We start from the raw sequence: 12,298 nt of genomic DNA, 5'->3' as shown, positions 1-12,298 counted from the left end.
CAATCCAAACGTGTTTTCTTACAGTGAAACAAAATATGAGATTTGCTTAATTTCGCTTGAACCAACTAGTTTTAGTACAGCAGAGTCTTTATAATTTATCATTTACTGCATATTGTAGTGCCATTCATCAATATTCCTTATTAAAGTGATAATCTGGAAGATTTTCATTTAAATAATATCTGTTAAGTCTCTATCTATTGCTGAATGAGGTAACATAATGGTGAATGAGCCTGTGGCCCACTGATGAAAGCCTTTGCAGTAGCAGTATTACAGACTGGGTGTCTGTGGCGACTTTTGCTGAAAAACATCACAAGCGGCGCCCAGTTAGTGACGCGTTTTCCATCAGCCAGCAGTGGTTGGTCTGCCAGAGAGGGTAGGCGGAGCTAAGCGGCTGCTTTTCCGCTCTCTGCAAGTGTTGCGAGTAAACAGTAATCTACTACTGCTGAACAAACAAAGAGAAGATGGATGACTACAGATACAACTTCAACAAGAAGTGAAAATCCAAAGAAAAAGAAACAAACTCGACGCTCAGATGAAGCAAACAGTCTGAAAAGGAAAGCGACCGTCAGCCAGGAAAATCAAGAGTTACAACCGGAGCCAACCGTGGACGTCACACATGCAGCACTGCCTGGATATCTGGGAAGTGTGCTCCCGCAATTACCGTTTATCACCACAGGTGGCGCCAAAGAGAACGAAACTGAGATCTTCGAGATTACAACTTTAACAATAAATCAGATGTCTATTGTGAAATTGGTTAATTTATGTTCGAATTTTTCCCCCACACTTTGCTGCTTTATTGAGATTTTTAACCTCAGTTAACTCATTGTTTTTGTTTAATACTACAGTTACTATATGGTTCTCTAACACGACTCTAAACACGCCTTTATGTAGAAAGCAATCTCTTATAAACCCGCTGTACTCTACCTGCCCAGCACCAAAAAAGCAGGCATGCAGACTTCAGCTTATTTTTCAAGGGAATCCAAACAAGAATGTGATGATGTGGCCGACAAATCAATCACACCGACCAGGTGTGATTGATTTGTATAGTATTAAACTATAACCAGATGTCTTTGGATTTCTTTTAAAGATTCTTCTCCGAACAAAAAATTTGTTTTTCTGAGTAAACTTTTCATTCAAGTATTTTCAAGTATTTCTATCTCTTATCACCAGACCTGAAAATATTAGAGGACACAAAAACGTACATTAAAACATGCAGACATCATGCATTTTTTGTGTAATTATCATCTGATCTAATTTTGAAAATGAATCAGTGTTTACACTTCAGGATAAGGTCACGCAGAGTGTGTTTATTGTCGGTGCATTCTTGAGCTGAGTCAGAGAACTGCCCACACATACACGGTGGGATTCATGTTGAAATACCTGCCATTTATAGTTCACAAGTATTGGCAGTAAGCACATTATTTTGTCAACTTTATAAGATGCTCCTTTCCCGTCTTTACATCTCTTTGTTTGTGTGTCCCCACAGCTCCCAGTTTTCCCACTATCATCTCCTCCATCAGACAGAAGGAGGGCTTCAGATCATCCTGTCCCCACATGCCCCAGCCAGGGTAAGAACCAGCTTCTACCTCCCACAACCTCATGGACAACACTTCTTTATTCACAGAGACAAAACAGCTGATAATATCTGACCCAGATCTCACATAAACGTGTAGAGAGCCGTTTGAGAAGAACACGTTTCTCTCATCCTATAATCACATGAAACTCTGAACGCTGGTGCCCTAAAGAAGCAGCAACACTTAAATTCTGATACACCTTATGACCAGTAGTGGTTTTGCTTATTTCAAACCAACAAGCAGGGTATTTTCATTTGATTTCACTTAGCTAATTTGCTAAAACAGATGAACCAAAGATTGAATTGTGAAGTAAAAATCTGATTAGTTAAAATCACTAAAGTGGACATTTTGTGAAAGGCCACTGTCCAGTCCTACGTTAGCAACCGTAACTAGGAAATAAAGCTGAAAACTCGAGAGGAGAGATGTCGGACATGGATTAAAAAATTGTGGAAGACAATCAACTGGGCTCCGCTTGTGATCCTGTCTGGCCTTCGTTACCACCACCGATGATATGGGCACAGCCTTTATTCCACCACCGCTTGGTTGGTGCCATCGTTGTGCAGGATTTTGTTGAGCTTTCCTGTTGTGCCTTTTGGTGATCCAGTGTTTGGATCAAGCCCACGATATGTGAGCAACATCCTGACGTGCTTTAAATCAAAGGAAAAAGTGGGCTCATCTAGTTTTGCTAGCAGTGGGCTAAAAGATTAGATAAAGCTAGATGAAAGCTATAGGGAGTCATAACTAAACATTAGCTTAAAATAAAATAACATATTGACTTACCCTGCTGTAACATGAATTGTCAAGACGCGGGGAGCCTGACGCTTACATTGGGACCGGCGAAGTTTTGCCTTGATTTTTATGTCCTCTTCATTCTCAACACTCGGCTGACTATTTTATTAATGTAGCTTTTAAATGTGTATCGTCGTCCTTTCTGACGACTTCTCTCTGATATTTGGGAACTATTTTTCCATAAATTTGCTATTACTTCGCTTGGGACACAGGCGTAGCAACAGTAACCAAGGGGGGCGGGACTTAACGAAGGGTCAGTTATGCTACTAATAAAGCTTTTTGCATATTTTTTTAGCAATATGTGCTATTGTTAGCTCTTTAGCTTCCTTTTGTGCTACTTTGCTGTCCTTTGGGATTGGTTATCAGGTGAACATGCTGTGATTTATCAGATTAAAACTTCAAATCAAAGCCACAGATCTGCAGGCCAGAGCTTTGTAGCTTCCCATTAAGACCGAAAACAGGTTCTTGCTTCTCTCCTACTATTTAAGGAGCTTTCTGACACAATAGATCCAGTCATCCGAACTACACCCACTCTCTATCCCAGGACAGAAGTTTCGGGATGGCTTAAACGCATGTTGACTCACATCTGAACTTTCTGGGAATGTTTGTGTGACAGCAGAGAGTAATCCAGTGAGGTAATGCAGTCAGACACCACACGTTAAGTGCATTAATCAGAGCTGAAGCAGAAACGCAGATGAATAATCAGTCAGCAGAAATGTACTCAAAGATAAAAAATGTATTTACACATTCACATATTGCAGTAGTATTAAAACACAGTATTTACACAGTGCCAAAACAGAGTTATAAAATGTGTCAGATCCCTGTTCTGTTTCACATTTATGTCACCAATTTAGAAACAGTATATTCCTTAATTAAGTAACATACTCAGTTAAGTGATTGTGATCATGTCAGGGCTCCATCCATGGTAACACAAATTAATGAGAAAAAAAACTGAAGTTTGCACCTTTAATTCTCTCTGAAATGTGCCCCTCAAAAAAGTCACACCCTGCTTGTTATTGGGCAGTTATAGATACACTTTATTGATAAACTTTATTATTATATTTTGTATTATATGTCAACCTAAATTTACCCAACAATAATATGCTGTATACTTTTGACAAAACTTATTTTATGTGGGTACAAAATTAAAAACAAGACTGAAACATTTGTTATTTGCTTTGCTCAGGTCAAATGTACATAACAACATAACTGACATAGTACACAAAATATCTCCGCTGGGTATTAAAAATTGGGTTACTTTAAACTTAAATATTTGCATATTTAGAGCCCCAACACTAAATTAACAATTATGTTAACATATTAGATCATCAGTTTCTCAATCTGAGTCATTTTTAAGGAAAAGAATTGTCAAAGTTCTTTGATTCAAGCTCCCATTTTCTGGTTTCTTTCTTTCTTTACTGAATATCTTTGTTTTTTTATTGACAAAACAAAACATTTGAGGACATCGCCGAACACTTTTGGAAACATTTCTCACCATTTTCTTACATTTTAAAGATCAAACAAACTTAATAGATTAAAGCTCCTGTGAGGAACTTTGTGTTGATTTTGGCGCCCCCTGTGGACAAAGCCGTACCTCTTATCTCTTTGCTGATTTTGTCCTGTACATGCTTAAGTGGTGGTTTTTTTTACAGTTTTTAGCATTGACATTTTTTTTCAGGAAGGTAAACAAAGGCAGCTTCGTCTGACACCTACCCCCCCGCCACTGGTTTCAGACATTTAAAATAACTACATAGAAATAATCCATCTTGTCGCTGATGGTCTGGTTTCTTCTGTAGGTCATATAGAGTAGAGTCAGAATTATTTTAAGTCTGTTTCATAACCAGCACAAAATCCTCACAGGAGCTTTAATAAAGAAAAAAAAATCTTCTGATTAATCAATAAGGAAACTAATTGTTAGTTGCAGCTCTTTTCTTATTTAAGGTTATACTATAAATGACCTTTGGTCACATGTTCTTCTATAAACTAGGTAAACATTTGCTGTGTTTAAATTTACTTAACACAAAGTCAGTTGTGCAGATGTGACATTTGCAGAGGCAAACGTCGTTGAGCTGAAGATAAGTGTTTGCATTTAAGGACTTACTGACATTAAGACCAGCCAACAACGTGTCCCTACCCAACCCAAGCTCCCATGTGTTATATGCAGCGTTCAAGTGTTTGCTTGTTTGTTTGAGACTCAGGGGAAAGTAGCCATTGGTCTTGTTTTTAATCATTAAATCTCATAATCTCTATTGAGGATCTTCTTTTTCTTAATTCTTCTTCGTTTTTTTTTTTTTATATCAAACCCAAGAAAGTCTTCCTTCAGTTGTTTTTCCACTTGTGGTGATTAAGTAAAAGTTGCGTAAAATTCCACAGAACACACGTCTCTGTATTGTTGCACCATATCAGACAATACTCTGACAAACAGAGCAATGACTGTTTTTATGAGACACAGTGAAGCATCTTTAACACACAGATGAGTAAAACATCAAATGATATTTTACCAGGAATCACAGAGTCCAATACTTCAATGAGTAAGCCGTCTATATATAGGCAGACAGTGATAAACACACGTACCCTTTGTTCATTGTGTAATTACTGTTAATGATGTCATCAAGGTGAGTGAGACCGTACGGGTGACTTATCTGAAAAGTCTGGGAAAATGTTGTTTGGTCGGGTGATTCATAATGCTAGTGTTGAGGGGAATTTTACATCCTTTCTTCTTCTAATTTAGTGTGATCTTCAAATTACCAGGCGTTCCTGAAGGGATCACATAATTGAGCTCTTTTGGATGCTGTTTGTCAGTTTGTCAGCAGACGTATGTAAAAACCATTGGCCCGATTTTTCTGAAACTTGGTGGAAAGTTTAAGCATTGGCCGAGGAAGAACTCATTCAATTTTGGAGCCAATAGAGATTTGAGTCATGACGATATTATTGGTCTTTTGACCTCGGTGGAGGCCTGCACTACCCAAGTTCCCTTCTACTGTTCAACGAAATTACAAGAAAATGGTCCTTGAAAGAAAATATGCTCAGTAAAATTACACCCATCTCTGTCAACACACAATATAAACAGTTGTGCAATCTAGTGATAAATCAGCATTAATATTCAGCTTCCTGTACAGGCCTTTAGGATTAAATCTTGCGTAATATGGGTCTATTTTGGGGTCAGTTGCTTGCCAGCATTTAAAGGAATCCATGTTAAGAAATACTGGCTGTGATTTCTGCAGGAAAAGCCTTTTGAAAGTCTTGTTGCTCCCTTTGTTTGGAGTTTCTAACCACCCACAGCGTCATAAAAACAATTTATTTCAAAGATTCAAACACTTTCGGATGACATTGCTACATTTATCTGAGACTGCTGACGACATTTGACACTAATGCTTGTTGAAGTGGAAACTTGAGACAAAGGTTGTGTGAGATTGGCATCAGCTGGCAGATTCTCAAGCCTGTAACACGTGAAAGGATTTATTTATGATCTTAACTCATAACTGATGTCGCTGTCCAAGATAAACGGAGAAACAGATGTGCATACTTTAGCTGAGGGGCATTCCCCTTTGAAAACCCTCATGTTTCAGTAGATAAAGTTCACCAACATTAACACATTCTAAACAGACCTATTGAGTCATTACTACTGTTTATTTACAACACATGAACCCCTTAGAAAAAACATACTCATATTTACATATGTACCTCATCATATTTCTAGTTTCGGGGCACATTGTCTATCGCAGGTAGTTTCCGTTGCTTCCCATCCTCTGTTTACTGTGAAACTCAAATGACATTATTGCGTGTAGGATTCGATGTGTGTCCCGTTGAGCTGTCCATCGGCATCGCTTTGTCTTTCACAAAGCATGGGAAGTAGCTGGAGAGATAAAGAGCTTTGAACTTGGTGCTACAGAAGCAGTAGATCAGCGGATCCAGCAGACAGTCCATGTAGGATAGGACCATGAGGCCGTCGAAGACCACGGCGGCTTTATCCTGGTGGGATTCACCCCACTCCTCGACCCGGGCGATCAGCAGAACCATCCTGGCGATGGTGCAGGGGAGGAAGCAGAAGGAGAAGACCACCATGACGGAGGTCACCAGAAACACGGCTCGCTTCAGCTTGGTCTTGTCCCCGATGGTTTTCTTCCTGAGCCGGTTGACGATGTGCACCGTGCAGTAGACCAGGATGATGAAGGGGATGAGGATCTGGGTGAAGAAGACCACCTCTCGCAAGCTGTCCACCACGTCCTTAAAAGAGAAAAATGGATCAGCTTTATTGTCGAATGCAAAGGTCCACAACAAATTGTTGCACTTGTTTGGTTGGCTAAAGTCCCTACAAACTGGGGGGGGGCAGTGCCTTACATCTCCGGCTCTGATTGGGTTGTGTGGTCAGTTTTATGAAAATGACAACCTAAAAAGTTGGTTATTAACCAACGTTTTCTTTTATTCCCAATACTGAAACTACAGGGGATGTCATGCCGAGTTGTAACTTCACACAGAGATGATTTTGTTTGTGGATTTTACGAAGACAGGAATTTAACTTACACCTGGACTGATCGCTAGTCAATACGACTTTTCATGCTCACTGTCACACCTACAGGGAATTTAGAGTCACCAATGAACCTAACGAGCATGTCTTTGGACTGTGGGAGGAAGCCGGAGTACCCGGAGTCACAGGGAATAGTACGTCTATAGAATTAAGACCGAACAAGGATCTTTTATCTTAAAGTAAACCATGTAGTTTTGGTGCCTTAACCCGACCAACCTGCTGCAAAAATGTAAAAACAAACTAGTCGAAGTGAACAAACAATATCATGAACCATCTTAAAATAACGCTGGCACGCTGACTTGGGGTAATGGGGAAAAAATGTGATCTCTTTCTGTCCCAACTTGCGCTCCGAGCAGCTCTTTGTTTTTTGTCACTTTGGTTGTGAGATCTCCTGAGAGATGTACCACATGGCTTTCTGGCAGAGAGGCCTAAAGAAAGACATCTCGCTGGATGTCGTTTTAAATACCTTTCATACAGTTTGGTTAATAGAACTTAGATTTTACTGAGAAGCACAGGATGTTCGTTCTTTTTAGGCCTCATACTTGAATGTCAATCAAAACCAGCTGTTTGGCTTGGAGGGGGAACTCGGAACTGTGGTGGGACTGCTGTGAATTCAGAGACATCTGAAATGTGTCGTGGAGCCCATGTGGATTCTACTTTTTTTGTGCACAGTCACAATAAATTATCAATACATCAATATATCGTATTTTTTAAGCATGTCTTTTAATGTAAAACACTGATGTAAGTAACTACAGCTGTCACACACTTGTAGCGGAGTAAGAAGTACAATATTTCAGTCTGAAATGTAGTAGAATAGAAATATATAAGTGTAATAAAAAGATAGTAGTTCAGTAAATAAGTGCTTTTCTTTTTACCATAAGCACCAACAGTATTGATGCTTCTCTTTACCTCCACACAACCTCTGTTTAACACAGTAATGCACTCTGAAGTGTTCCACTATAAGCAATAATAGACCTGCTTCCATCTGATCCATTATGTAATGGATAACGTACAACAAGCGGGTCATTATAGCAGAAATAAACCTCTGGGAGACTATTCTGAAACAGCACACCTTATAATTATTATTTAACAAAACCTTGTAATAAGTTCTTTTAATCAGGCACCTTTTTATTGGTTCCTTTGGTGTAAAATAAAATGAATTAATAGCATCTTATTTTGAAAATATTGACGTTGTGGTTTCAGTTTGCTCTTCCAAACTGTGTCCTTGTCATGAGTGGTGCTGTCTGACACACTCCAGTTATAACACGCCCCAGCTTTAGCACTGCTGTGTGCTGTGCCAGTGTAAATATAGCTCTGGATACGAGCTAACAGCTAAGTGGAGCTGTTGGATGTGATAACCCCGAATTCTGTTCACATTCTTTCACTTTTGACTAACCCGCTCAGTTATTTTCCACACCGTTGTCTCCTCTGTTACTTCACGCTAAGTACTTCTGTATTTTGTGTGAACTTACATAAGAGAGAGTGATGCAGCTTTTGATGTCAGTGGTGACAATCAAACGTGCTTACTCATCACTTTTTATTGCCGAATGGAAGAGAACGGACGGTAAAGCAGAAACTCTTCACTCACTCATGCGCAGCTTTTAGGAAATGATGCTGAAAACCAATACATAACAACCCTTGGAAGATCAATGCATGCTGAAAGTTGCACTTGTTCATTATGTCAAATTTACCGTAATCAAAGTGGCGTTGTCCCGGTTGTGGCTGTTGCAGCAGTCGAAGTTCTTGAGCATGGTTGGGATGGTGAGAGGCAGGAGAAGCAGCCAGATGAGGATCGAGATCTGAGGAGATTTCTTGAGAGCTCGCAGGAGATTCTTCCGACCCGGGTGCACCACGTTAAAATACCGATCTATGGAAGTCACGGTCAGGAAGGCGATGCTGGCGCCTCGGTTCAGAAACAACATGAAGAGCATGGCTTTGCAGACCGTGTCGTTCCCGCTCCTCCTCTCGCCTTGGATGTAGGTGTGCGCCTTTATGGGCAAGCAGAAGAGCAGCAGGATATCGGCCAACACCAGGTTGAAAAGGAAGATGTTGTTGCTGTTGGATTTCCAGAACTTCAGCTTGAATATGAAGAGGTGGAGGACGGATGCGTTCAGAGGCAGAGCCAGGATGAAAATCACAATCATGACAGCTGCATAGAACTTATACAGTGCCTTGTTTGTGGCTTCACAATCCTCAATGAGTTGGTAAGTAGAGTTTCCCATTCTTGCAGTCACATGCAGTGAGTATGCCTTTCTATACCTACAAGGAAATCACTTCAGTCTCACCCTAAACAAACAGAGAAATCCTGCCAAACAAGTTCCCTTCAAAGTCTCAGCTTTTAATCCTCTTTCAGTCCTCTTGTGTGGATCGTTTTCTTGTGCTGTTTTCTGAGAGCTGCTGTTGCTGTTGTTCCTTCAGTGTAAAGAGCAAATGGTAGGTGGCTCCTTTGCCTCGCTGTTTAGCCTTGTGCTCATATTGTGGCTCCGCCCTATAGCCTGAGGAGGTGACTCACCAGCTGCTTTTCCACTGCAGCACCAATGGGGCTCACACGGACCAGGACCAGCCTGTAACATTTAAATTACAAACAGTTTCAGGCTCTTTGTTTAAACTGAAACCAACACTGGTTAAAGATCAAACTAAGCACTATTACTGCTACTTTATTTATGATGTAATTTGATCAAAGTCTGAGACGTGAGAGACGTGTGAAGCCCAGTCTGCTGCGTGACCGAGAAGCTGATAGCACAAGCAGATATGACTTTTGACAGACAGCCAACCATATGAGAAAAATGTTATGGAAACCTTCTTGCAAAAGCAATCTGCTGCTTCCTGGCATAAATTGAGAGTTTGCTATTCTAAGGTCTCAGTAAATCCCAGAAGCTAATGTACGACTGACAGTTTTTCATGAATGACAGCTTGAAAGTGTTTCAGCTCTTTGCTCCCAGGCTTTACTCCTCCAAATTACACGTGTCCTGATGCTAAAAGCGGAAGATTTCTCCTTCGAGTACGCAGATGTGGATCCCTGGGAATTAATGATGTTTCTGTAAGTGCTGCTGTCAGTCTTCTCGACTATGTAAGGACAAGTAAATAGGGTTGCAAGGAATGTCGTGTCCTTAGGGAGGATAGGACTCAAACTCAACTGTGCATGCCTCGAACTGTGCATGCTTTAAAGTCCTTCTCCATCGCAGCTGCAAGTCAGGACAGCTCTGCAGATTCAGGCGTTCTGCAGGGACACGTTTCAGAGACGGTGAGAGGACGCGAACTCTCTCCAGATCTGGTTTGTGATTGAAAAGTCGCTTTTTACGCAACACTAGGAGCATGAAACGACAAAGCACTTAACACACTTACCTATATAATAAATCTGCCTTACAACACTTCCCTCTTATATAGTCTTTGGATTGTTTTACTGCTTTATAAACAGAGAGGATTCATGCACAAATTAGCTTTGATTTAGGAGTTACGCTTTGATTGACTTTGCTTGATTGAATCTGTCGAGCACTTTCTCTCTGTTTGTCCCCCCTCTTCGCTTTCTAAACTGACCCTTCACCTCCTCTCCCTCTGCTGTACTCCCCACTCAGACAACGGTTTAATTGTATGTTAGCTCACTCAGTCAAATATGCAGAGGATCAAGGTGTAATGGAAGCCTCGCAGTCAGGTCTGCTGCTGGGGGGAAGTGTCCATTTACAGTATTTAAAATCACAAAAAAAAAGGTTTAAATTAAACCTATAACAGTAAAACCATTTCATATTTTGGCCTTTCATGCCTTTATTTAGAGAGAGGACAGTGGTTAGTGACTGACACAGGGGAAGAGAGGGTGGGGATGACCTGCAGCAGACAGCCGAGGGTGGGAGTCGAACCCGGGGCCGCTGCATCGAGGGCTGTAGCTGCTGTACATGGAACTCACAATTTAACCGCTGAGCGGGTGTCTGTTAGTGACGTGTTTTCCATCACCCAGCAGTGGTTGGTCTGTCAGAGAGGGTAGGCGGAGCTAAGCGGCTGCTTTTCCGCTCTCTGCAAGTGTTGCCAGTAAACAGTAATCTACTATGGCTGAACAGACAAAGAAAAGATGGATGACTACAGATACAACTTCAACAATAAGTGAAAATCCAAAGAAGAAGAAACAAACTCGACGCTCAGATGAAGCAAACAGTCTGAAAAGAAAAGCGACCGTCAGCCAGGAAAATCAAGAGTTACAACCAGAGCCAACCGTGGACGTCACACATGCAGCACTGTCTGGATATCTGGGAAGTGTGCAACTGTGCAATTACCGTTTATCGCCACAGGTGCCGCCAAAGAGTGTGAAAAAATGTTTTTCAAAGTACTCCCAGGGAGTATAAAGGTCCCTGACTCATTCACCCTTCCTTAATTTTTTTTCTTTAGTATTTTACTGCCCTTCTTTGTGTACTTTTAGATATTTCCTGTCGTTGCAACAGAAGCCATTTCTCAACAAACGGCAAACAAGATGACTGTTGATATCTGTAATGCAACTTTAGGGGGGAAATTTACAGCTGTTAAGAACACGTACTTTTAAAATGATTGAAGAAACACGTGACTTATGCAAAAGAATTAGAATAAAAACACAATTATTAACTGAAATAAACAGCGATTATTAAGGAAATGTAACACAACGTTTTTATCTGTGCAGCTTCAGAGTAAAGTTTGCAGCCCGTCAGACAGTTTAACAATCAGACGACTGTACTCGGATTCTAAAGCCGACCTGCGACTCACTGTAAAGCTGTACTAACAGCTGTAACTCAGAGCGGCAGAGGTTTCTCACCTTCGTCCATACAATCTCACAGGAGGCTGAGATTTTTGGCACTCATCATGATACATACCTTTGGCCCCAGCGTGCACACACTGCAGCTTTCCTTCTCTTCCCAAGCTGCAGAGTTTCTCATTCATGATCTATCTGCGTAATATATTGTAGAATAATGTTCTCCCTGCCCTCCTCTTCCCTGTTTAGGTGCATTTAGAGCCTTGACACAGTAAATACCATCACAGAGACAAGCTTAGGAACCCTGCAGACATAACAGGAACTCAAGCAGCTGCAGGTTTCTGTTGTAATACTTCTCTGACTGCACCTGCATCTGAAATCACACAATGACAGAACATGGTGTGCCACTGACGTATCTTCTTCCCCTTTCATTTCCCCTTTTATCTGCCTCATCAGATCTGCTGTGAAGGAAGGTGTATCAGAGCAGCTGAGAGTTCCTGAAATCTCTGAGCCAGAAGAGACAAAGGTGCACAGTCCTAAAGTTTATACAGTAGTTTATGTAGTTTAGTGTTTTGGGCATGTAGTTTGGTAGAACAAGCTGGAGCCTATCCCAGCTGTCATTGGGTGAGATGCGGGGTTACACCTGGACTGATCGCCGATCAGTCACAGGGCTGACACACAGAGACAGACAACCTT

General features: G+C 41.0%; 1 protein-coding gene across 1 annotated transcript; it reads right to left on the bottom strand.

Moving 5' to 3' along the window:
- Window positions 1–3,084: 3,084 nt before the first annotated feature.
- gpr31 (G protein-coupled receptor 31) lies at window positions 3,085–9,300 on the bottom strand. Its single transcript, XM_069683441.1, has 2 exons — window positions 8,583–9,300; window positions 3,085–6,590 (listed from the first exon to the last, which is right to left on the bottom strand). Exons 1-2 carry the CDS (start codon window positions 9,111–9,113, stop codon window positions 6,129–6,131), a joined length of 993 nt encoding a protein of 330 aa, XP_069539542.1. The 5' UTR covers window positions 9,114–9,300; the 3' UTR covers window positions 3,085–6,128.
- Window positions 9,301–12,298: the final 2,998 nt, after the last annotated feature.

The sequence above is a fragment of the Semicossyphus pulcher genome, unplaced genomic scaffold (genome assembly GCF_022749685.1).
Source record: "Semicossyphus pulcher isolate SPU_LCO1_2020_fin unplaced genomic scaffold, fSemPul1.0.p SCAF_11, whole genome shotgun sequence".
NCBI lineage: Eukaryota > Metazoa > Chordata > Actinopteri > Labriformes > Labridae > Semicossyphus > Semicossyphus pulcher.
The sequence above is the reverse complement of the archived record's forward strand: the minus strand, read 5'-3'. Positions and strand labels throughout refer to the sequence as shown.

Coding starts and splice junctions, on each gene's coding strand:
- gpr31 (XM_069683441.1), bottom strand. CDS start 9,113: ATGGGAAACTCTACTTACCAACTCATTGAGGATTGTGAAGCCACAAAC. Junction 6,591..8,582: donor ACAACGCCACTTTGATTACG/GTAAATTTGACA, acceptor TTCTCTTTTAAG/GACGTGGTGGACAGCTTGCG.